The sequence below is a fragment of the Dendropsophus ebraccatus genome, chromosome 1, assembly GCF_027789765.1.
Source record: "Dendropsophus ebraccatus isolate aDenEbr1 chromosome 1, aDenEbr1.pat, whole genome shotgun sequence".
In the NCBI taxonomy this organism is placed as follows: Eukaryota; Metazoa; Chordata; class Amphibia; order Anura; family Hylidae; genus Dendropsophus; species Dendropsophus ebraccatus.
The window spans coordinates 130,402,341-130,429,524 of record NC_091454.1 but is presented as its reverse complement, the minus strand read 5'-3'; the positions used below and the strand labels follow the sequence as shown (position 1 = coordinate 130,429,524).

Sequence of the window (27,184 nt, the reverse complement as noted above, 5' to 3'; positions counted from 1 at the left end):
TGGGTTCCACCTCATTTGAAGACCAAAAGGGTGCCAGAGGTTTTCTCTGGCTGCAGAGCAGAAATCATGGGGCATATATTTTACCTTCTGTTATTATTGTTTACTGCTAAAATAAGAGGATTTGATCTATTCATAGAGGAGTTTCCTGATTCTGCTGTGAGTATACATAAACTATAACATATTTACTACAATTATATCATCATATTTTTTAAAACTAGCGTTTCAGTATGTATGGTCCCTTGACGTGTGCCCAGAGCTTTCAGTAATTTTATTTAGCTGTTTCTGAATTATTGTGGTCCTCTACAGGTGTAACAAAGGCTGTCTGGAAACCACTAATAGCACCTTACATGAGAGCTTTAACCAGACCCTAAATGGTGGATAACAATGCAATTTTGTGGAATGTAACTATAACAATGGGCCTCCATTTCCACCTGTGAATTGAAGGAATCTTGTGGTGTGTACCTCAATGGGACATGTCCAGATTCCCTCTGTGTTGTTGTATTTTGCAAATGACGTTAAAAATAACTAAGTTCTGCAAATAATATCCGAAATAGTATTAAAAATTCTAAACTTTCAGCAAAATTTCCAATAAAGTCAAAATTTTTTTTTTTTTTTTTTAAACCGCATAGTCGGAGTCTATCCTTAAGTATTTCCTTAGTTACCTATGTTTTCCCCTTTCATTCTAAGGTGGAAACAAAACAAGGTGAAACCCCCAAGTACATGACCCATAAGAGTCACTGCTCTTATTTCAATACATAACTAATTTATATATTTTTTTAACAGTCTATATAAGTGTACTTATTCTTTTGGTTGTAATTTAACATTTTAGGATCTTGGTGAGCTCATTCCAGAGTTTGAAAGCAATCATGCTGAACGATTTAAGGTATGAGCATGTTTACCCAGACACATTACAGATATATCCACATTGCCATCTAGAACGTCACATTACAATTTGTTTAGGTATATTTTCTTTCATTGTCTCAGATATACTCAATTAATCATTGCCATTATATTCAACCATATTCAGGCCATATGCTGGATCACATTTGGTTTACATATCCTTGTTTGCTTTATATATACCTGGAGCATTCAAAAGGAAAGTGAGATGTAACATTTTGTATAACATGGCATGTGCTGATATCTGGTCGCCATGTAGAAAAGACAACTTGGGCATTGCTGTCATTGTTGTCATATGTCAGTGTACATAGTCCAATGGTATAGTCTGATGTAACATTTAAGTTTTATTGTTTTCAAGTACAAAATCAGAGTTGCATCGTTCCCACAATTTATTATTACTGTCTGTATAGTATGATCTCTATATTTTAATATATCCATAAGATTACTTATATGCAAAGCCAAAATAAAGGGACTTACCAAGAACAAAGATGTGAGCAACCAGCTTAAAATATATATATATATATATATATATATATATATATATATATATATATATATATATATGATCTGCACAGTCATCTCACTGTAATTAGTCAAAACCTAACTAGGAATAAAAATATAGGAATAGCATATTAATATAGCAAAATGTAAACTATCGAAGGGTTAAGTATTATAATAGAGTACATTTCATTACGTATTACGTAAGTATTCAATTTTAACCATCATCCTCCAGAGTTTTATTTGTTATATCTGTTTTTGCCTTTTTTTTGGTTCATTGCTCAATGGTATATTTTGATGTTATATTATTAGCTTGAGATGGCACTCTGTGTCTTAAAGGCACTTTGGTTCTGTGAACCCCTATTACTTGAACTTGTACTTTTGATTCTTTTTTGTGCTGGAAAATGACTGCATTTACTTGTGTAATTTGGTAAAATAAAAATAAAGTTATTAAAAACTAGATAGATTGGTAAAGACATAAAATAATAAATTTAAAAATAAAGATAAGAGAAGATAAACAAGAAACATATCTAAATGTGTATGCCATCTGTACATTCTACAGAAACGGCAAAGACCAACTTAGGTTTTGATCAACAAGCTGTTACATTATGTTCCTTGATATTTCACAATAGATTTAGATCAAAAACACTGATATTGGCAAAATTCAGGCCAGGTAAATAAATAGTGGCTAATTTCCCCATCACTTACCTAATACCTTGCTTCTCTAAAGACAGGTGGTGTATTATAAGGTTAAAAAGTGTCTTATGATTCTCAGTATGTAGATAAGTTTCATCAGTGGGTAACTGCCCCCAGTAGGTGGGTATGTGCCCCCAGTAGGTATATCCCCCCAGTAGTTAGATAAGTGCCTTCCCCAGTAGGCAGCTGTCCCACTGTAGGTAACCAGATGCCCCTATAGGTAGATAGGTGTCTTCCCCAGAAGGTCATTGACCCATTGCGTGTAGCCAGATGACACCCCCATAGGTAGTTGCCCCCCGTAGGTACATATGTGCCCCAGTAGGTGGATGGGTTGCCCATCAGTGGGTAGCTGCCCCAGTAGGTATTTTCCCCCAGTAGGTAGACAAGCTCCTCCCTCAGTAGGTAACCAGGTGTTCACCTTTATAGGTAGATGGTGCCCCCTGTAAATATATGCCCCTGTGTAGGTAGTTTCCCCCTTCAGCTAAAATAAATAAAATAAAATAAACATAACCTACTTACCTCCTTTCCGTTTCCTCCCTGTCAGGGCCCACTCCTCCCCTGTTGCAGAAAGTATACGCACATAAGATGAGTGAAGCCATCATGCCCACATCTGAGCCAGGGAAGGGCACTGCACTGCTGCCGGCTCCCTGTAAACGGCAGGTTCAATGCATCCTGCTCACTACAGATTAAGCAAAGGAGCGAGAAACCAGTGGTTCCTTGCCCTGTTGGCTTCCACCTGCAAGCATATTTGCAGATGAAAGGGACTCTCCCTAGCAACAGCCAGCAGTGTGTCCCCCCAGGCCAGGTAGGTGACAGCATCCTAAGCAGGTGCTGCCTACCCCTTGCCCAGCACTAAAAAAAACTGAGTAAACATTAAAACATGAGTTATTATTCCAGTATAACATTTCCAGTGTATACAATTCAAAAATCAACTCTACATGATGGATAACATAGCCTACACCCGTGTAATAACATAAATCTAAATCTTCTCTGAACATGAACATTTTGGTGTTGTTTTTTTATGGATGTATATGAACTGTTAACTATATGAAGACAAATATTTTCCATGTTCTTGTTTTATAGAGAGATGCAGCATCTAGCACAAAGGTACGTGTTTCTGCTGAACCTACAAGGTCAGAGATAGATAACCAAATGTCTCTTTAACTGCAGGGTCAATGACATGCCTTGTATAGGATAACAAACTAGAAGGGCTCTGCAGGGCGTTTTAGAACATGCATTGTGTAACCTGTTTAGTATAAGCACTGCAGTATAGCAGACACAGGAGGATCTTAAATTTATTTAATAGCTATGATATTTTTTATTTTTTATTATCATTTATTCTGAAGCATCATTAATTCTTAGACGCTTTATATATCAGTATAAAGGTTTAAATACGTAACCTATTAAAAGAAACCAGTACAATAAATGTAAATTAATCACATGCACCGACAGTGAGCAGCTAAGAGCGTGGGGGGGGCTATGAGCCGCAGGGAGATGCACTGCTCCTATTACATAGAGCAACAGCCAGCAGACTGTCGTTATCATTCATAATTTTTTGAACATGTTGAAAGGCAAGGGGCAGCCGACATTGTGCATGTCAGCTGATCGTTGTCTTTTAACAGTAGCTACAGTATGACACCAAGCCATAATCACTTGGTGTAAAAGGGCCTTTAGACTATGTGTGCACAATGTAAAATAAGGGCAAATAACGCCCATTCTTGTAAAACAATGGACGTTATTAAATTTCATAGTCATTAATAACGGCCATTGTTTTGCAAAAACGGATGATAATTGCCCTTATTTTTACACTGTTGCTTTGTGGCATACAATTTAATTGCCTTTTTGTCAGTGTAAAAATCAATAAATCCTATACAAATGCATCCATATATAATGTAACAATTGGAAGCTCTCTCAATAAACAGTTATGTATCAGAAGTCTAAAAGTGTGTAATATCTGCTCTCCATTCTTCCTACCAGGACTCCTCCGAAGATTTAATCTCTCTGTACAGTTACAAAGTGGAATCCACCATCACTTCACATTTTGCCAATACAATGATACGGAGCAAAGTAGAAAACAATGCTAAGCACCCACAGAGTCTTTCGTTTGATATCCAGATACCCAAAGGAGCTCTCATCAATAATTTCACTATGTAAGTGTCATTTCAGTTTTTCATCGTCAGAATAAATCCGTAAAAATATTATTGTATTTACTGTGTGAGGTTATGTTCACACACTAAAAACCAACCATTTTTTAAACAAAAAAGTATTTACTAAGGGCCCTATTACAAGGAGTGTTAATTGGCCAAATCGTATCACAGAGGTATTGATAAAATGATACTAGTTATACCTTCTGCTGTCTGTGCCTTTAGTCTTTACCTCTGTGACACTGTTGGAGGTTTAACAATGCTTTTCCAGGTGGCAGTTTTTTTTACGTAGTGTGATCATAGCCTAAGCCTGTTTTTCTTTTCTTGCAGGAATGTCAATGGCATTACATTTAGTGGATCAATAAGAGAAAAGTCAGAGGCTAGAAACATGTACTCCAAAGCAAGGGCAAGAGGCAAATCAGCCGGACTGCTAAGGTCTGTAGTGCAGTAATGTACAATATCAAGCTCTGTTCTGACTTTCAAAGACACATAATTTTGCAATATATGGGCTAAATTTTCCTTGTTGATGTGCGCTGTCAATCAAGCGTGGCAAAGGTGATGAATGTAACTGAAGTCATGTATCCACCCACCCCCATGACTGGACACCAGTCACCATTCTAAGTATTTAGTTTTTTTGCTATTTAAAGCATCAGATAGAAGAGAACAGTGTTAGAACACTGTCCTCCTAACCTGTCAGGTTCTGGGACCAGCATGTTGCACCAGGAGCCTGACAGGTTCACTTCAATAAGCAAAGCTAGCATCTTTCACGTAGTTAACATGGAAGGAAGCAGTGCTTCAGAAATGTTCCCTAAATGGGCTATTGACATACTTAAGGAGAAAAAGCACCCCAACATGTGTGCCTCCTAAGTCCTTGAGGAATGAAACATTTTAAACTAAAGCTACATATTATTGAAAAGATTTAATTGTTCACAGCCCAAATCTAACATTTAATGAAACAAACATGCAGTCAAAATATTCTCTATAGCCCTAGATGCCTTTAGAGATGTAATTTCCAAAATGAGGTCTTTTGAGGGTGCTGCCACACTAAAAAAAAGTCAAAAAGCCAAAGTTGGCACAAAAATGCTGAAGTCAGATGTTGGCTGTCAGTCAGTAGGGAAATTTGAAATTCCATATCCATTTGGTGTTTTTGTGTTAAGAGCTTTTTAAGGGCATTTGTGGATCTTTATCTTTCTTGTTTACTTAAAATTTTGAAATCTTTGTTCAATTTTTTTATGTTTTTAATGTATTTTATATCTTGTATCAGTTACATTACTAGGTTAGGGTGCGTTCACACCTACAGGATCTGCAGCTTATTTTCTGCAGCAGATTTCAGTTAAATAACTGAACACAGCATCAAATCTGATGCTGTGTTCAGTTATTTAACTGAAATCTGCTGCAGAAAATCAGCTGCAGATCCTGTAGGTGTGAACGCACCATTAAATTACATTTTAAGGCTTTTTAACATTGTGTAGATATCTCTTTGTGTTTCCTTATTGCAGAGTAGATTTACATGTATATATGATAAATGACAGTATCACTTGTTTTGCTGCACAGAACTAATGCCCTAGACATGGAAAACTTCAAAGCAGATTTAAATGTTCCTGAAGGTACTAAAGTTCAGTTTGAACTTCATTACCAGGAGGCCCTTCAGAGGAAACTAGGTGTTTATGAACACAATCTCTATCTACAGCCAGGCCGATTGGCGAAACATTTTGAGGTGAGAAACGGAACGTATGTAATAGGAGAAAAAGATTATTGAACCAAAATAATTGCAAATTGTTGTACTGTTTACTGTAATGGTAACATTATATTTCTAGGTGGACATCTATATCATGGAGCCTGATGGAATCAGTACTCTTAATGTGGTGAACCCAGTTGCAAAACAATTTGCTGACCTTATCCATGTTGACCAGGGAGACACAAAGGTAAAAAACGTTTTGTTTTTTTCTTGTACAGTATTTGCAGGCTCACAATAAAGTAAGAGAGAATTGTTAGTGTTTGCCTGTTCTTGGTATGGACAGATTTCATAGTCTTGTTTGTCTTAAACACCACTAGTATTGGTAAATTCCCCCACTGTTGTGGTGGTACAATTATATACTGAAAGGTGTAACTAGGTTTTGCACCTTACAATAAATACGGTGACACTTGTATGAAGAATATCTGACAGTAACCATGCTTTTTATACTTTATGCTGGTGAAAGTTCCTCTCCTAAGATATGTTTACACTATGTAAAAACTACGGAATCCCGGCCGGAGTGTATACATATAGTATACACTCCGGCCGGGATTCCTAGCAGCGCCGCAAGAAACTGACATGTTAGTTTTCTGCTGCCGCTATTCAGTGAATAGCAGTTGCAGAAAACCCTGTCAGTTCAAACAATGGAGCGACCTATGTCTTTTCTGACAGGCCATTCGGTGACCTAGCTGGGTCACGGAACGGCCGGTCTCTTACGCCATGTGAACATGGCCCTACTTTGTTCTGTGGATAAGCTCAAATAATTCCTTCATATCAGGGACAATGTACAATAATGAATGGATAATGCATAAGGATACATAAAGAAAACACAATTTAATTCTTCAGTATTGTTCTTCTGCTATTTTGGTTGATATTTAATTTTTTTACTTACTTTTCTTTAGGCTCATATATCTTTTAGGCCAACTTTGGATCAGCAACGTTCATGCCCCCCCTGTGCTACTACAGCAGTGGATGGAAGACTGAGTCTGAAATATGATGTTAAGAGGGAGAAGAGCAGTCAGCTTCAGGTAAAATCCAAAAATATTAAAATGTGCATAGGAGGTTTGTTGATGACAGATGGATCCAACCATTACCCAAATAACACCCTAGTGTTATAAGTAGCATTCTGTTAGTAGCCATATATCGCTGAAGTGTCACTGTCGTTTGTAACATTTTTTGACATGTCAAAAGTTTTGATCAGTCTGTGTCTGAGCGTTCAGAACGACCGGAAGAACGAGCAGGGAGAGAGCCGCACTACAGCATGTCCTCTCCCCGCTCTGTGTAAGAAAAAAAGAGTCATGCTCCATACATTTACATTGTGAGGCGGACTCTATAACAGAGTAGGACGGGTCTGAACACTCAGACCTGGACCGATCAAAATGTCTCTATGAGATTGCTTTTTGTGTCACTGGGGGGGGGGGACCTTCTTTTAGCCATGCACTCAACCCATCTCCTGTGGGTGTATTACACAGAGTATAGTTGATCCTGTATGCCCAGTTTTGTAGACTTGTGCTCCAAGAGAGGCCATTAGCTAGTATAGGATACTTCTATCTGATCAAATGGTTTGCTAAGAACTTCCTTTCTTTATTAAAAAAAAAAACAAAACAAACATTAGAACAGGTTTTATCGTATGTACACTGGAGGGAGTATATGTGGTCCTGAAACTTGCAATCTGTTACAGCATATATTTTTTTTTATGTCTCTGACATATAATAAGACAGAAAGTGCAACAGCAACCCACAGGTGCAAGCGCTTACCATATATACTCCCCCTGGTGTACACACGTTACAATCTGCTCTATAGATATTAAAAAATGAGCATCTTAGCAAACTATTTGATCAAACAGAGTGTACCATGTCACCATGTTATGGTGTCATCAGAGACATGGTCCCTACTCTAGCATTTCCACACTGGGAATGGCCTCTCCTTGGCTGAACAAGCCTACAAACTTTTGACATGTCTCTATGACATGTCAAAAGTTTTTAGAAATGACAGGTACACTTTAACTGCACGTTCATACATTATGAAACATTATACATTATTAGCTTATTTACCAAAACAACACTTACTGTTTGTTCTTTTTACTGCACACTAAGCCTGTAAGAGTTCACACTTATCTGACCTGTTTGCAAGCATTTTTGGTTTAATCCACAATAAACTTCCCTCACTAGGCGACTCAAATGTAGATTCCTGTGTTTGGTTCTCAACAACATCATAAATGATTTTATGTATTCAATGTACATTCAGTATGAGGTGACACTTTGCATGCATCTTGAAGCTAATTCAAATTAATATTGGGAATTCTCTTATACAGACAGTTATATTCATTAATTACCTTGGTTGGGAAGGTCATTGTGAGAGAAACCAAAGTAATCCTCACTGATCCCCCTGTTATCTCTAGCTGCAATTTAGTCCCTCTAAAATTGCAGCTGAATCAAGAATAAAGAAAAACTTAAAGCATACCTGTCATCATGTAAAATGACCCGATCAGCGCAAATTTGGTAGTTCTGGTATCCATGGATACGACCACGACATGGTCATATCCATGGATACCCATATTTCCGGTAGCAGAATTAATTTCACATCGATCAGGTCAGCATACATCATGACAGGTATGCGCTAATGTCCTTCACACACAATGAATGCTTTACGCTGTGTCATCATTGTATGGCTATTAGGGGAGAACGGTGGGGCATGGTTTTCATTGCAATCGTAATGCATTCTGAACGAATATATTGAAAACCCAGGCTTGGTTCATATCCAGGACCTTCACAACCTTTACAAAACACAACCTTTTTAAGCCAATAAAGTAAAGAACTTAGTATAAAGAAAAGTTAAGTAAACAATTTTGGACAACTATTTTTATTGAATTTATTATTGACATGGCAATAAATCTTGTAGTCTTCTAATACTATGTTCTCTGCAATTCAGGTGTTCAATGGATACTTCCTTCATTTCTATGCCCCAGAGAATCAGCCCCCACTTCCAAAGAATATTTTATTTGTTATTGATGTCAGCGGTTCCATGTGGGGGATTAAAATGAGACAGGTAACTATGTCAACATTATATGCTTTTAATACTTATACATACTGGTTTTAGTACTTTTGTATTTATTTATTTTTATTTAGCACTGACTACAAACTCTTCTTTGCTATTTTTCTAAATCTGTATATGAATCTTTGTTAGTACTTTGCTTCATCATGACTTTTTTCAAGCTACAAATCAAACAAATGTCAGCTATCTCAATCCTGTAGAATGCCATCCCTCATCAAATGTATGAATGCATTCATGTCACTGCAGAGAAAAAAAAATATCTAAAAGTGTATCTGTATTTTCAAAATATTCCAGTGCTTTAAGTGCTGTTATTGAGTGACTTTATGGTGATCATGGTGCTATTTTCATTCTCTCTCCATGGAGAACCAGAGCTGGACTTTTTGCAAACAGTACTCACACAGGGACATCCATTCCCTTACTTGTCTGCCAACTTACGCACAGCACCTACTCTTCCCTGCTATGACATAACATAGCACTGGTGACAGTGTACTAAACTAAACAGGCTGGCACTGTCCTGGGGGACATTTACAATACACTACTATAGATGGCATGTAGGGAGGATGAAGGAGTTATTGATGTACTCAGTTTGACAGGTGTTGTGGGAGCAGAAAAGAAAGAGCGGCAGCGCAGCAAGGAAGGGGTTACACTAAGCAATGAACTGTTGATAATGATAATAATTATGATGACAAGCCTGCATGCAAAAAGGGGGATTACATTCAGGAGGCAGTAATGTGTACACACGCTTGTTGGATCAAAAGTATTTATTCAGACACAACAGGAGGAGACAGACAAGTTCTCCTCTGCACATAGCACTAGCTAAGCTATGCCCCCACTATCTCTGTGCCATCTCTGTCTCTCTGTTGCTAGAGATGAAACTCCCCTAACAACTGGCAGTGAACTGCAGTTTACAGGGAAATGAGACATCTGGTGGCCAATACATTTCTTTCTGTGTTTCTTTCTGAGTTATTTTTGATAAATGAAATGATTGACAAATATGTTAGAAATCACAAAGACTTTGAAATAAAGGGAAGTTGTTTGAAACAACAGTGAGAAGTTAAGGATTTTTTCATAATATTACTGCTCTTGTTATCATTGGGGTCACATCATTAGGACACCTAATATATATTCCAATGAATTTGTGTATGGTGGGAAACATTTTTAAGGGGTATTCCACGCTAAGGCATTTATCCCTTCTCCTGTGAATCGGGAATATGTGTGTGTGGGGGGGGGGGGGGTTCTAAGAACAAATGGAAACCATGCATTACTTATAGAGAAAATAATAAAGAGCATAATATAACCACCAAATAACAGATGGTATGCTTTTCGCTTTCTTTTAGACAATTGAGGCTATGAAATCCATCCTGGATGACCTTCGTCCTGATGATCAGTTTGGCATTGTAGACTTCAACCACAACATTCGATGTTGGAAAGATGAGCTTGTTTATGCATCAACTATTGAAAAAGATGGTGCCAAGAAATACGTTCAAAATATACAGCCCATTGGAGGTAAACAATAAAAACTTTCTTTTATGGTATGAAATAGGATTAAGTGCTAGCAGGCAGTTTCCAGTTTACTTTTACTATATATTCCTTTGGATATATTTAAAACCATCATACTTGATAATCCCCAACAGAGAAGTAGGAAGTCTCAAAAAGCAGTCTGAATCTGGTGAGACTTGGACTGCCAACAGTACAGTCATTATATGGTGCAATGCAGGAAGAATATCCTCCCAGCATTTAAAGGGAAACTCTTTAGGGACTGACTTTGTTTTAAAAAATACATTTAAAGTTATATAGATGTGTCTGTGCCATTTTACCGCACTAGTAGTTGATTGAAATCCAGGAAGTGAAATAAACTGTTCTCTGTGCAATATACTCTGTCTCCTGCTCCCTTTGCTCTCCCCTGCAAGAGATAAAGACCATGTGACCTCCATCTCACTTTGAGTTTGTTTGCTGAGCACAGACTGAGGATACAGATGTGACATGGGGCGGACAGGGAAATGGGCACGGGAGAGTGATCGGAAAGGGGGGTGGTATAAATGTGTGGCCTGGAAAGGGGCATGACATTGCAAAAGGGGTGGAGTTATGGAAGTGGAAGAAAAAGGATGTTCTGAGCATGTACCGCAAAGACTACTGGGAGATGTAGCTTGATAGCATTGCAGGGCAAGAAGGATGGAGCAGACAGAAAACTGCATCAGAGTACAAATATATGAAAAAAGGACAGGAAGGACATAGGTTAGAACCTTGCACAAGGCTGCCCAGAGTTACTGCTGTTCAGATATTTTTAGCCCCTTTAAAATATAAAGTTATAACGCAGAGCATGTTTTGTCACACATAAAAGCATTCAATCTCTGGTAATAAATTTGATTTAATCATGAACAGGTACAAACATCAATGAAGCACTTCTTAGAGCAATCTTTATACTGAAAGAAGCTAGCAACCAAAAAATGCTGGATCCAAACTCTGTTTCATTGATTGTGCTAGTCTCAGATGGAGATCCTACTGTGGGTAAGTGTAAGGACTGCTACTAGGTGATTCTAACAACACACTATTATTGTTGGAGTGACACTTTATAAAATGATGTTACAAATAAAAGTGTACGGTAGCTGATGGTAAGAGCAAAGTTCAAAATGTAGAAGAGACAGACAGTGGTTCCCATGGCTTACAGAATTACTGGGTGCTCCATACAAGTGCTGCAAAAAGGAGGTTCTCCCTTCTGGGAAAGTTGTTCTAGCACAGGTGTCCCTTAGTGTCTGTGTATGTAGAGAATAATATAAATGTTATTTCTAAATTATTTAAATTAATGTCATGCTTTCCTAGGGGAATTAAAACTGTCTAAAATTCTCAAGAATGTTAAGGCAAATAACCGCGATGACTTTTCCGTTCACTCCCTTGGCATTGGATTTGATGTGGATTATGATTTCTTGGAAAGACTCGCTCAAGAGAACCATGGGCTGGCTCAAAGAATTTTTGGAAACCAGGATACAGCTGCACAAATGAAGGTTTTACTTCCTGATTACTTACCTTATCAGCCACATCGATTACCAACTCCAATAGGCTATCTGTACATTTTACCAATAATAGTTCATTGACTTTGTTTTCTAGGAATTTTATAAGAAGGTCTCCACACCTCTTCTCAAAGACATTTCATTTGATTACCCATTAAACGGAATCTCTGATGTGACAAATACCCGTTTCCACCACTATTTTGGTGGTGATGAACTTGTTGTAGCTGGTAAAGTTGATCCTGATAAGAAAACACCAATGGAAAGCTTTATCACTGCAACGTCAGCTGTAAGTCTTCTAAGAACTGTACAATCTTTCTTGCAAAATATTTTTTATACATTTTTAATACATAGAAAATAATGTGCCTGACATATATATATATATATATATATATATTATAAATATATATTATAAAAGACGGTGAATGGGCTGCAGATAAAAAAAATTGAAGTTAACTGGCCACATCACTTTTAACAACTTTGAAGCAATACATCCATATAGTAATAATGCCCCATGTTTCTCCATATAATAATGCCTTCCTCTGCCCCATATAGTAAGAATAATGCTTCCCTGTGCCTCCATGCAGTAATTATTACCCCATGTACAGTAATAATGCTCCCTGCAACTCTATTAAGCTAAAATGCCTCCTTTGCCTCCAATCAATAAAAATGCCCCCATTCAGTAATAATGCCCCCTGTACCTCTATTCTTAAAAATAATAATAATGATAATACTTGCCTAGTCCTGGTTCCAAGGGTTGCCTCTCTCTTCAGTCTTGTAGTGACAACTGCAGGGAGGGGATCCCGATGACATCATAGCATTGCGTTAGCCAGTAAGAAGATCACATTCCAGCAGAACCTAGGCTTGCAGGTGTGAAGTGCCTGCAACTTGTGAATGAATGATGGAGCAAGGGGCTAACAGCTCCCCCTCCACTATTCTACCCATCCAATCCCAGATTCCAGGAGCTCTGGTGCCCCACAGGTTAAGGTGACAATCTCAGGGGCTCCATGCAGTTTGAGACTCCTGCCATAGAATATCTTGACCTTATGTTCACACATGGTATTTTAGTCAGTATTTCTATCAGTATTTTAGCTAGTATTTGTATAAAAAAGACTGACGGAAATACTATGTGTGAACATAACCTAAAGGGGTATTCTGACAAAAAAAATTAAATAAACTGGTACCAGAAAGTTATACAGATTTATAAATTATTTCTAATTAAAAATCTCCAGTCTCCCCATACTTATCAGCTGCTGTATGTCCTGCAGGAAGTGATGTTTTCTTTTCAGTCTGACACAGTGCTCTCTGCTGACATCTCTGTCCGTGACAGGAACTGTCCAGAGCAGTAGCTCTATTGTTACTACAATACAAAATATGTAACAGTCTCTATAACAGTTCACACATATAATGCCTTTAGTCAGACCAGTAACATCTGGAATTACACGGGGAATGACTGACTTTGGCGTGGTCTCCCCTTAAGCAGTTTGGACATAAAGTAGCTGCTTTCAGCACCACCACCACAGTGTCTAGGTCTTATCTTATATAGGCCAAAGTGTGGGTGAGGGTATGTGCACACTACGGAATAGGTGAGGAATTTCAAGCGGAATCTAGGCGGCAAATTCTGCCTGTCCCATTTATTCAATAGGATTTCTCAAGCACAATCCGCCATCCTGCTCAAAGAATAGACATGTTATCCTGCTGCAGGAATTTTTTTTGAGCCAATTTAGAATAGGAATTATGGATTCTATCCATCTATCTATCTATCTATCTATCTATCTATCTATCTATCTATCTATCCAACCCCAAGTGATTTACAAGTGTTTGTGTTTAGGTATGTTCACAATGAGTAAATCAGGCTGAATTCCACGGCAGAATTCGCCTGTCTCAGTGTGCCATACCTGTCTATGGGAGAGCGCACGCTCTCCCATAGACGACACTCTCCACTCAAATTAGTGACATGTCACTTCTTTGAGCAGAGAGGTGGCAGTGGAAGAGCGTGCGCTCTCCTATAGACAGGCTATGGTACCCTGAGACAGGCGAGATTCGGCAGTGAAAAGTTCTGCCTGTGTGAACATACCCTTAAAGTGACAGAGTATGTAATTAAAGGGGTAGTGCTGCGCTAAACAATTATTCACAAAATAACACACATTACAAAGTTATACAACTTACAAAGATTTATAATATATGTTATATATAATATAATAGATTTACAAAGATGCCCACTTACAAAGATTTATAATATATGTTGCACAGTAATGATATCTATCAGCTTATTACTTGTATGTTGTATTTATACTCTTTTCATCATCACATTTTAAAATATATATTTTTTCAGGCTGATGTTAACTTCTTAATAGAAACAATTGCAGAAGTTGAAGCCTTGAATGACTTCTTTGCCCAGAGTAAACATGCCTTTCCGGACTTTGCCAAGCAATACTGGGCCCAATTGACCATAAACCAGCTACTAGCTGAGAGGTAACATTATAGATACTCCTTTCTGTATTGGTGAATGATTTTGTGTTCAATCTAATCAAAACAACATATAACTCGAGACATAATACAGCAAGGTTCAAATCCCATGCATATGTAGTGCAGATTTTCATTACAGAGATGAATTCAAGCCCCACTGCAGTATGCCCTAACTGTCGTAGAAAAAGTACAGATGATATTCATTGCAATGCAAGTCTGTAAGCTATAACTACACTAAAATCCTCAATGAAATCCTTCTGTAACAACTACAAAGTTTAGTGCAGATTTCTTTGGCAGTTCAACTGCAGAACATTTGTGCCATGTGTACCCATGGATAGGTATCTATACAATAGTTTTTCTTCAACTTATATGAAGGGAAAATTAAAGTGGTTGTACAATTTACTTAAAAAGTAAGCAGCTAGAGGTGTACAATACCTCCTGGCATTTCCCACTGAAGTGGGTTTGGAATAGAGTACCGATGCTGGACTGGGAGAGATGAGTATGACATGGTTATTCTACACCTCTAGCTGCCTGCTTACTTTCTAAGTAAATCAGACAACAACTTTAAGCAACTTAGGAGTATTCCATGTAACATAGTACAAACAGACTTTGTGTAATATGATCATGTAGTCATAATCTCCTTCCCTGCTTATTTCTAATCTACCTAATATACATAAACAAGTACCGTAGTACCATAGGGATATTAGGTCTGTATAGACATGCTGCAGGTAAAAGCCCTGCAACTCTTAATCAATTTGTGTCAATTTCTACGTCACAAAGGACCTTCTCACTCAATCAGTGGCTATAGTGGTGTTTTACCTCAGCTATTGATTGGCTGAGCAGAAAATTCCTTGTGTGACACAGGCACAAGTAAGTGCAGCAAGGGCATGGTAGGCGTGCAATCGGGGTAAGTATAGTTTTTTTTTATTATTTAACTGAGCCCTGAGTTTAGCAAAATAGAAAAGTCCCTCTAGAATATCCCTTTAAAGAAGACCTGTCACTTGTTTTTTTTTTTTTTTTTTTTTAAATGTAAACGGACAAGAAAAAACATTGTGGGAACATAGCCCTAGACACAATCTGGAGCTGAAACAATAAAATCAGGAAAAAAAAAAAATAATTATTCCGGACCTGTGTGTGACCTAGAATGAACTATTTCTTTTTACTAATGTTCATTTCTCGAACAGGAACTTGGCTACTACAGCTGAAGCCAAACGGAACCTAACCAAGAGAATCATGCAGCTGTCCATTACACATCATTTTGTGACCCCTTTTACATCTTTACTGATAGAGAGTGAAGATGGAAAGGAGAAAATGTTGGCGGATTCCCCAAATTCACTTAAAGGAGCTTGCTGTCAAAGTCAGTATAAAATCTCGCTTACAGTTACTTTGGAACAGGATAAGATTGCAGTTGTTAATGAAGATACTTGTTATATGACTGGCTGAAAGACAAAACTAGTTAAAGGGCATATATTGCCTAGATTCTTTTTTGCTAATTAGAACCAGATACTGAAACAAGTTGTTTTTTTGGTTTTTTTTAATCTTTAATCTGTTTTTTTTTTTCCTTTTTTTTTTTTTTTGTACATTCTTAGGGGGACTGCCATCTTGCCTGAGCTGTTTTTAAAAGCATTTAGTGACATCTTTTACGGCAAGCCTTATGAACAAAGATGACAATAGACAGAGGCTTTCCCCTTAAGATGAATGTGAAACAATACTGTGTGTGCTCTGTGATCTTTGAAGAGGTCACTCCACAGGAAGCTGCTATTATTCTAGGGCTCTATTACATGGAACAATCTGCTGAATCAGCCCGATTTGGCAGATTATCACTCCATGTAATATGCACAACAATCAGCCGATGAAACGATCATGAAAATCATCAGTTGCCGGGCGCTTATCCCTTCGTGTAATAGCATTGCATGGCCCATGGGTGATGAATGTGTAAAAAAAAATTATGCATACCTGTTTACACTCCCTGGTGTTCTTCTAGGTTCTGCCCACTCCCCACAGCCGCCACTGGAACTTCTGAACTGGTTTTTGAAGTGAACTGGTTGTGACACTGTCCCATCTCAGCCACCACAGACAGAACAGAAACTGCTAGATTTAAGGATTTCTTAATTTAAGGGAGGTAGAAGGGGTGAGCAGCACGGAGGGAAAGTGATGAGCGGCACGGAAGGGAGAAGGGTGAGCGACATGGGACCTAAATGGTAGAGAATCTATTGGTAGTTTTCAAGAGAAAGATGAGAGACACCAGACCCAACAATATAGACGAGCTGACGGCTGCTATCAAAGTAACCAGGGCTTCTATAACACCTCTACAGTGCCTTAGGATGATAGCCTCCATGCCACGCCACATTAATGCAGTCATTCATGCAAAAGGAGCCCCCAAGTATTAAGTGCATTTAATGTACATATGTGTGTTTAAAAAAAAGGTTTACAGTTGGTCTTATATAATGATCAAATTTTCGGAGATGATGAATTTTGGGTTTTCCGTGGCTGTAAGCCATAACCATCACTATTAAACCAACTCTGTACACACAATCTGACCCCCCCAAACCGCTTGTACCTTTATATAGCTGCTTTAAATCCAAGATCTGTCCTGGGGTCCATTCGGCAGGTGATGCAGTTATTGTCCTAAAAAACAACTTTTAAACTTGCAGCCCTGTGTCAAGTTGGTGTGGCCTAGAGAACCCATGCCCTAGGATTGCGACACCCCTCCGTCCCTCCTCCCCACCCAGATTGTGGGTACAGAGTCACTTTAACAGAAAGCAACACTAGAAAAACTTCACTTTAATTGCAATGACTCTACATAATATAGGGGTTTCACAAACACGGGAATAGGCAGATATCCCTCCAGGGAAGGAAAACCTGTTGCCAAGGCGGTGCCTCTTTATATACCTCCAGGGAGATAAAACCACCCTGATACATAGCCCCTTAAGTCTCACTCAGTTGTGAGTATTGGAACATAAATTGGGAAATACCAGGGTGGCCCCTTTTGGGTCAGAGTCTAACTCAGTTGCGAGTATTGTGACATGACAAGAGTTCCGAAAGCTAGACATCCATCCACAGACAGCCGTTTTGGGGTATTTGCCCCTCGTCAATATGAAGCAGGATTCTGTTGGTATATGGTGTTGGTAAGTTTATTTTGTGACTGTATTTTGTCCTTTGCTGGTACCAAAACATCAATTGACTTTACTGGAAAAGGTTGTGTGCACATGTGGCCATCTCTTCCATCTATAACAGAGACTAGGGGTTCAGTTTCAAGAGATAAGATGGGGGCTCCCACCTCCTTAATCCAGCCTTTGCCTTGCCAGACACCATCTTTTACTTTTATGTGCAAACAGATCATCTTTCACTTTTCTGTTGCTTAATCTTCAACACTTGATCATCACTGTTAATAGTTTCCTTGTAAAATAATGGTATTTTGTGTACTAAGTGCTGAACATGTGAATAAATGAGAAACAAACTGTGGCATAAAGACTGCAGCCATATGAGTTGTTGCTCCACAGGTCATTATAAGTGCATAGTCATATAAACATGGGATAATGCAAAGAAGGCAATGCTATTCGCGTACATGTACATGTATAAGAGGTAGATTATATATAAATGAACAGGGTGTCAATGTGTTTATTTAATCACCTAAAATATATTTGATAGAGAAGAACAAAAAAGCAGTAATGAGTATAATAAATATGTATTTTGTAATGTTTTATCTTATTCCTTCCATCAGCATTGGCTGTTTCTACAAAGGCTACTCCGTCACCTCCTTTACCCACACAGGAAAAAAAGGATACTGAGTGCCCAAATCCTTTAGCTACGACTCCTCCTACTCTAGAGCAGAAGGGTGGTGTAACCGAGACAATCACTATTGTTCCAAAACAACTAGTGCAGGAGTGCAAAAACAATCCAAATGCACCTCCAAACTGTGGTATGTATACCTGTATACTGTGGGATGGGAACTTCAAGAAAATAAGAAAGTTAAACAAATAGGCAAATAAAATTTCAAAATTAGAAAGAAAAATTCTTAAAGAGGTAATTCAGGAGTGGAAAACCCAAGGAGAATGGCAGAAAAATATTGGGACACAAAACTCTCCACTGTGACTCTTACTTTATTAGGTTATACCCTTCGTCACTCGTAAATGTGCGAGCCACATGATTAACACAAGGAAAATTGATGCTGAACGCAGAAACATCTAGTCACACTGTTAAGCATACGCTTGCTATTTCAATCATGGACAAATGTACGCTCTCACTATATACAAGCACCAATATTACCATCATCAAGTGGCCATATAGTGGTCAGTCTACACATGTGGTCAACAGCGTATTTTCAGCCCGCTGACTATACAAGAGAATATATGACTGATTAGATGCAGTTAAAGCCAGATTAATAACAATTAAAGGGACACTTCAGCTAAATAGGTATTTTACATTCCCAGCACAAGGCTGGTGAGGGTTAATGGCTGTACTGCTTCTCCTCCTTGAAGAGTGTGCCATTCCTCCAATAAAATAAAAAAGTACCTATATAGAAATGTGCAAACTAAACTTTATTAGGGATACAGCTCAACCAAAAAAATTTAAAAACATGCCAAAGATGAAGGGTGTTCACTCCACTGAACAGGAATCAAATACATCTGCAATAGAGGCCGGGTATAGGACAGATGTATACAAAAAATGCACAATAATAAATATATAATCAAAATAAATGCTTGAGGGTCAATGCAACCTGCAATAGTCAATTGCCCAAGTGTCTCATAGACTTACACTGGAAAGGCTACTTCCGATGCATCAGCATTGCAGTGGGGACCAGAACTGGCACCATGATGAGGAAACGGAGTGCCTTATAGGTGTGTGGGGGGGGGGTGGAAAGGTGTTGCTCTAGAATTATTAAGATACACTAAACAGTCACATCAGGAGAGGTGCAAACTGTTCAGTGTCCTGGGTTTGGTATGTGATGTCCCATTTCGCTCTCAGTACAGAATGGAATGATTGTTCATTATGTATTTACAGTTGACAATGATCCACATTTCATTATAAACTTACCAAAGAGTCAAACAGATGTCTGCTTCAACATTGATGCATCAGCTGGAAGTATCCTGAACATGCTATCAGATCCTGAATCAGGTAAGAGGATTGTACACTAGTAATAGAGCCTGTAAGATATAATATTTCTGTATTGAAAATATCTGACTGTATGCACATATGTATCCATCAGGTGCTTATCACAGCAGCGAGAGAATGAACCACAACTATATCTATTGTCAGCAGTCTTCTCTGATAACCTGACTTAGCACAGCTCTTTGCTACAGATTAAACGGAAACTTTAAAGCGTTACTGTCATTTGAAAAAACTTTTGACATGTCATCAGAGAGGTTAAAAGTTATTGATTGAAGCAGGTCTCACTGCTGAGACCCGCTCTGATGAGGAGATCCAGCTGGGGAGAGTGTGTGGCAGGGCACGTCCCTTCCCAGCTGTCAATCAAAAGTTATTTCAAAAGACAGTAACACTTAAAGTTATTATGTGCACAAGGGGCAGATTTGAGACACTTTTCTGGGAATCCCTCACTAAAATCTACAGTAAACTACAGTACAATGTACATTGTGGAAAATTAGCATGGGTTTTAGGGTTGTGCTACAGATTTTTTAGGTATTTATAAAGGTGCTCACACTAAAGAATCAACTGCAACTACTCACAATCCCCCATAGACAAACACACTTGACTGAGTGTCCATTTACTCTTAAAGGGAATTAATCAAGAGGATTTAGGGTTCTGAGTGTGCATAATGATGATGTGAATCATGCTGCAGTGTTTCCTACCATATAAACTGCTCATAAGCTCCCCAAGCTGTAATCCCACCTCTGAATGATAAAGCAGGCTCCTGGCCTGTGAATTATGCCCAGAGAGGCAGGATTACAGCACGGAGTGGAGTGACTACAGCCTGGGAACCATGATTACAGCCTGGGAATCGTGACTAGTTGAGGGAGAGAAGCCGCCCACATGACTAGTTGCTGCTGATTTGCATACAGTGCAGGGAGGAATAAACCTACATTTTTGGGGAGAAGGAGGCAACGGCAAAGGAGCATCTTATATGGTAGGAAATGTTGCAGCATGCTTCATAACAGCATTATTCTAACCTGGAACCCTAAATCCTCATAAATGGTTCGGTTCAATTTTATGTGGGAAGTCAGCCACTACCAGACACCTTTGGTAGTAGCTTATCCCCTTTGAGAACAAAGGATTGGATATCTTAAAATCTTAAACAACTAATCTCTTTTCTCCATTGCAGGATATTAGGATTCCCCCATACATATTAGATGACCAGCTAGTCCTCATGATCAGATTCACCAGGCATTCACCTAATGCAGGGATAGGGAACCTTCAGCCCTCCAGCTATTGCAAAACTACAATTCCCATCATGCCGGGACAGCCAAAGCAAGGCTCAGGGATAGGTCCCCCATCCCTGATCTAATGTATATGGGCATCTTTTACCATAGCAGCCATGGTATGCTATAAAGTCCCATAAAGACCGTATAGTGTCAGTGTAAGAGCCAGGTTAAACAACTCTATGAACTCTATTGTCATTCCAGGTCCTGGATGTATGACAGAGTAAAGGAAGCTTTAAGTAGTGTAAAGGATTAAATGTGTAACAGACACAATACAAAAAGGCTTCTAATAAAATCTTGTATCTCGAATAACACAGCTGCTATATCTGCTTTCTTTTACTGTAGGTATTACCATTAATGGGAAAATTGTAACAGCTAAGAAAGCCAAGGATGGCAAGCTGAATACCTACTTTGGAACATTTGGCTTGTATTTCCAGCAGCTTGCTATAAAGCTTGAAATAAGCACCGAGAAGATAACATTGAAAGATTCGTCCTACACTAGAGTATTGAAATGGTCTGAGTCTAGCGCTTTGACCTATAATAGGTGGGTGTAATCATTTCATGTGGATTTAGTACCCATCCTGATAATTTCCCCCCACAAAATATGCACTGTGGTGCATCCAGTGTCCCTATCATCCCCAAACTCAAATTAGAAGCCACCTATGCAGGAAGTCTTTGCCAAACCCAGTGTTTCTGGTTTAGGAGAAAGTATTTTCGTTAGGTTGTGCAAAAGTTACCCACCAGGTTATTTACCAGGTCTAGCTACCATTACATCATTGGAAAAAAGCTCCAAAGGATTCCAGTGCCTCTTTAAAAATGAAAAACAAACACAGCCTGGTATAGTTATATAAAAAAAACTGAGTTGTCTGTGAATCAATCATCACTTTCACAAGCTGTTTCTTACATTATCTGCTCTGGATCAATGTTGGATTTAAAGCTGCCTAAACTACAAGTCATCGGAGCAGTCTCCTGTTGCTTTTCCTTAACCCACCAGCCATGAGTCATGATCTGTTTGGGTATAGGGAGAGATCTATCAATCAAGGCTATTTGGGAAGGCAGAAGCTGTAGAGTGCTGCCCCAATGGCCTGTGGTTCTGGCAACATGAAAGTGATGACTGGCTTTATTTAAAGGGACTTTGTCACCTTCATCCTCCTCAAAACCCTAAACTGTAGGCATCTGTAAGTAGGATAAAGGATGCCGCTTCCAAATCTGTAATTTGTAGCTTTCTACTCCTTTGTATTCAACTGGTGTAAGCCTATGTTGGTGCATAGAGAGGACTACTAAGCTCAAGAATATAATGGAGAGGACTACTAAGACTTCTTTATTTGTGGCTTATAGCAAAGGAATGTAAAAGCATAGAAAGATAAAAATTACAGCTATAGAATAAGCATTGTATACTCTACTGATGTATAATCTACAGTACTGATAACTTAAAGGGGTTATCCAGTGAACATGGCCACTTTCCTTCAGAGACAACACGACTCTTGTCTCCAGTTCAGGTGCGGTTTGCAATTAAGCGCCATTCACTTCAATGAAACTGAGCAGCAAAACCCCATGCAAGCTGGAGACAAGAGTGGGGCTGTCTCTGGAGGAAAGTGGCCATGTTTTTGTAGCACTGAATAACCCCTTTAAAGGGGTTATCCAGCGCTACAAAAACATGGCCTCTTTTCCCCCTACTGTTGTCTCCAGTTTGGGTGGGGTTTGGAAACTCAGTTCCATTGAAGTAAATGGAGCTTAATTGCAAACCACACCTGAACTGGAGACAACAGTAGGGGGAAAAGTGGCCATGTTTTTGTAGTGCTGGATATCCCCTTTAACTTCAGCGGGTGTTTTGGAGGTGACAGAGTCCCTTTAATATGCCATATTATGTATATCATGTATATGTTTTCATGAAAGAAATGCCACTGATAAACTAAACACGTTGCTGTACGTGAACAGCTCCATCCCTAACTTTACCATGTTTTTGACCACACATCGAAACAAGGATTTCCCCATACCTGCTTATATGGATTTCTTGGTTTTGCAGGCTGGCTGTATCAGTGAAGAAGGAAAGCAATGTCACCATCACTCTGGATAATAATCTGTCATTCCTGATTGTTCTGCATCGTGTTTGGAAGAATCACCCTGTCAATGTAGACTTCCTTGGTTTATATTTTCCTTCTAGTGACACATTCTCTGGCAAAACACATGGTCTCATAGGTAAGTTATCACCTGACATTGAACTTTGAAGGGTTAACAAGTAGGATGTGCTGAGAAATGGGCTGCACAGACAGATGTAGGGTACAGGTGACTTGTGTGGCTTTTATATGCGCTAGACTTACATGAAGCCATGTAGCTGCATACAGTGAAACGGGTGTTATCTCAGTTTGTTTCCAAGCAGATAGGTTACAGGTACAATCTTATATTTATGGATACTACAACTCTCATCATGCCCTGATAGCTGAAGGTAGATATGAAATGTGTCTTCCATGTCTTTATCTAGGCCAGTTTATGAAGGAGCCTGAAGTCAGTGTCTATGACATACGACCCGGTACTGATTCTGAAAAACCAATCGCTACGATGAATGTTAAAGGAAATCAGCTGACTGTAACAAGGTTGGTATAACAACATGCCAAACAAAATCTGAAGTAGAGAGGCAAACAATGAGGCCTGATAGAGAGCCCTAGCAATTTCAGAAAGACCTGTTTTCCTCCCCTTCTATATTGTGCTCAGAGCATTTGTCACTTATCTGGCCCATGGACATTTAGGGACCCATTGCAGTGATGAATGAGGTCCCTGTACCTAGTGAGCCATAATCGGTTTTATGCAAAATGTAAAACTAGTAATAAGAGTAGAATATGTGGGTAATAATGTAAATTGCCAGCACAATTCGTCATACCTCAGGACTCCTATGAGCCACTAGTGGCACCCAAGCTACTGGTTTAGGACCCCATCATGGCAGCAACATATGTTCATCCATAAAGTCTTTATCATGCATGCTCAGAAAAGCAGCTCTGGTTATGATGCTTTTAAAGGGGTTTATTCAGGATTAGAAAAAGCACAGGTTGAAAGCAAATTAGAAAACAGCACCACCCCGTATCTAGGTTATGTGTGGTATTACAATTTAGCTGTGTTCAATTCAACTCTATTAAATGGAACTGAGCTGAAAAACTACACCCAAGTTGTGTGGTTTTGCCACGTTTTTCTAAGCCTAGATAACACTTTAAGCCAGGAATAGGGAACCTTCGGCTCTCCAGCTGTTGCAAAACTACAACTCCAATCAGGAAGCTGAAGGCTCCCCATCCCTGCCTTAAACCTCAATAACCTTAAACAGCTCATGCTTAAAGGACATCCCATAAAATGATACCTTTTGCAAGCATTAGGGCACAGACAATAATATATAATCTTTGGCATAAAATACTATAGAAATTCTAAAAGCATAGTCCCAGGTGCAGATAATCTGTTACATCTGAATACTGACTACTCTAAGTTTAGACCGACTATTAGTTTGCTTACCGTGTGCAAGAATTTTGAGCCATTGGTGCATTTTTTGGCACAGTGTCGCACTTTTTTTTGCCCTGTGCACACTGTATTTTTTCAATAAATAAGGGCGTTTGTTGCAATTTGAAACCCCGGCCGCTATTTATTGAACGTGTCAAATGACATTGTGCTCTATGGAATCCTGGCCAGACTGTATACACTCCATCACACTGGAAACTCACGTGTCAATTTTGTGCGGCCGCTATTCATTGCACAAAATTGACTGTGCAGACAATGTAAAGTGCGGCTCCGGCCGTTCTCTACTTTGTCTATGGCTAATTAGAATGTAGGCAAACCCAAATGTGCCCGCATTCCAATTCAAAATAAGTGGTGTTCATCCTGCAGTACCGGCTGGAATGAACATCAGACAGCGGCCGTGTCACAGAACGGCCGCTGTCTTACAGGGTGTGAACAAGGCCTTAGGAGGTTGTCTTTGTCAATCTTCTTGCTGAAACACGTCCTATTGTACCATTGATTTTGATTGTTCACCTGCTTTTTGTAAATAAAACAGCATGAAAGATATTGGTGAGTGCTGGGATTTCTTCCGACAATTCTCCTGGAGTTTTCTCTGAGACATGCACCACCAGTCAGCAGAGTGTTGTCCCTCACGGTATTGATGCACCTTAGGCCATAGCCCCTTTTCAGACCTGCTAGTAGTGTGTGTAAAATGCATAATGTGAAGAGAAGTCCTGTGTGCCACTTGTTGGACATATTTCTGGCACAGACACTTCAATTTCCATTTGTAAAATGAAATGAGAAAGCCTATCCACCTAGAAAACACAGAAAGGCTGATATTTCGCATAACCAGGTGCCTAGAGGCTTCACTGACTTTCTTCTTCTTTTGCAGAGGGGTGCAGAAGGAATACCTACACAACAGAATTGAAGGGACTAAAGTGACCTGCTGGTTTGTACACAACAGTGGAAAGGGTTTCATCGATGGACACTATAAAGAGTACATAGTACCTCAACTGTACAGCTTCTTAAAACTCCTTTGAACAATGTCTTGAATAAGAGAGATGTGACTTAAATGGTGCCAATAAGAAATATATAATAAAATATGTAAACTTTTTTCATTTTAGATTCATTAAAGTTTATTTGTGTTAAGAAGCTCAAAATGTATTAATATTTCAAAACTGAAAGAAGAAAATGTTATATTTCTGTATTGTATGGTCATAATCATAAAGTATGTGATGGATGTAACAAATAGAGTGAATTATCCATCAGGTATTGAGTATACTGTTCACATGGTAACTGGTAGAGCTCAGTAATTTATCACCAAGGTAAAGGTGCTCGCAGATTGTTCATGTGTCGGCAAGGAGGATTCAGTGTGACACTTGAGATCCATTTAACCAACCAAGTAGCAAAATGTAATGTTATTATTGTTAAAGGCTAGAAACATATTATTTGGAAAGTTTATGTAACATTATGGGTATTGTGTTATTCATCATGCTTCAATATACACATTTGTTCAGTTGCCTCATTTGTATTTGAAAAATATTAAACATAAAGTTCATTAAAGGTAAACTTCAGCCTGTGTACATTAGAGAATTACATATACAGCAAGTTGTTGACCAATGCCAAGTGAATCCTATAGGGTGTAGCCACATGTAAAAGAAAATACGACATGGAGAGAAAGGAGCTGTTGCACCTCACACCTATGGCTGACACTAATGCCTCTTGGCTACATTTAAAAACCAACACCAGGATGTTGGTATATAATTTGATTAAACCATATTGCCCCACGTGCAGGTCCCCTGGAGTCCCTACACTAACTGTCTACACTAACACTGTCGGTCAGCGATAGCAAACCCCGCAAAGCGTGTCAAAGAAAAACTGCAGAGCTCCCACTGTGGATTTTTGTTCACAATATGTAAATTCATTTTACCATCGTGGATTTACTGCAGGTATTGACTTAAGTAAACTGGCTCCTGGTTTGGTGATTTTAAAATGGTAAATATGTTAGTGTTTAATTGATTTATTGATGATAGTGTTTAGATCTACCTAGGGGGCTTTAAAGTGTGACTATAATCTTTCACTGGCAGCAGAATATACTACCAAAACCTGCCGCTGGGCTCCCTGTGGAATTCTCCTGGCAGTGCCATTGTATACAATTCAATGAACAGCAATGCCAGAAGAATTTCACTCCCGTGGCCCCCTGCACAGTTAATAAGGTTCAGGAGAGGAGCGTTTTTTGTTGTTGTTTTTCTATACGAAACACAAGAGCGAGAGGACACAGTCAGGGGTTAGTTGGGGAGGAAAGATCAGATCCAACATAAAAAAATTTAATCACTTTACTTAAAGAGTGGTAGTTGTTTGGAACAAACTTTCAGCAGATGTGGCAGGTAAACAATAACTTAATGTAAACATCCCTGGGATATACATATATCCATCCCAAGATGATAAGGGAAGACTAGATGGACCAGGTGGTCTTTTTCTGCCAACAATCTTTTATTTAGGACTATCAGGAAAGAGTTTTGAAATCACTGAAATGACTGCTAGCCACTGCACATTCAATTCTTGCATATAGAACAGCGGCAAACCTACCGGACTGGGACAGAGAACACCTTCAGGTCACTACACAGCTGCAGTAAATCACTTCTGTATTCTCCTGCTGCATAAAAATGTAAGAAAATTGATTTTTTTTTTAAATTACCTTTACTCTATAAAAGGTACACTGAACTTTTAGCCCTATTGTATTGTGCAGCTTATATTCAGAAATATAACACTGTTAACACACAATTTCAAATCTGTAACAATCTTATAAAAAAAAAAAAAAAAAATACGTAAAAC

General features: G+C 38.8%; 1 protein-coding gene across 1 annotated transcript; it reads left to right on the top strand.

Annotated features, from left to right (window-relative positions):
• ITIH2 (inter-alpha-trypsin inhibitor heavy chain 2) lies at window positions 1–25,472 on the top strand. Its single transcript, XM_069978763.1, has 21 exons — window positions 1–156; window positions 830–883; window positions 3,175–3,198; window positions 4,069–4,241; window positions 4,566–4,670; window positions 5,790–5,952; window positions 6,053–6,160; window positions 6,873–6,998; window positions 8,902–9,018; window positions 10,362–10,530; window positions 11,407–11,532; window positions 11,845–12,026; window positions 12,130–12,318; window positions 14,365–14,504; window positions 15,683–15,855; window positions 18,223–18,420; window positions 19,503–19,616; window positions 21,221–21,419; window positions 22,902–23,074; window positions 23,358–23,469; window positions 25,242–25,472. The coding sequence occupies exons 1-21, from the start codon at window positions 67–69 to the stop codon at window positions 25,387–25,389; spliced, it is 2,883 nt and encodes a 960-aa protein (XP_069834864.1). The 5' UTR covers window positions 1–66; the 3' UTR covers window positions 25,390–25,472.
• The last annotated feature ends 1,712 nt before the right edge of the window (window positions 25,473–27,184 follow it).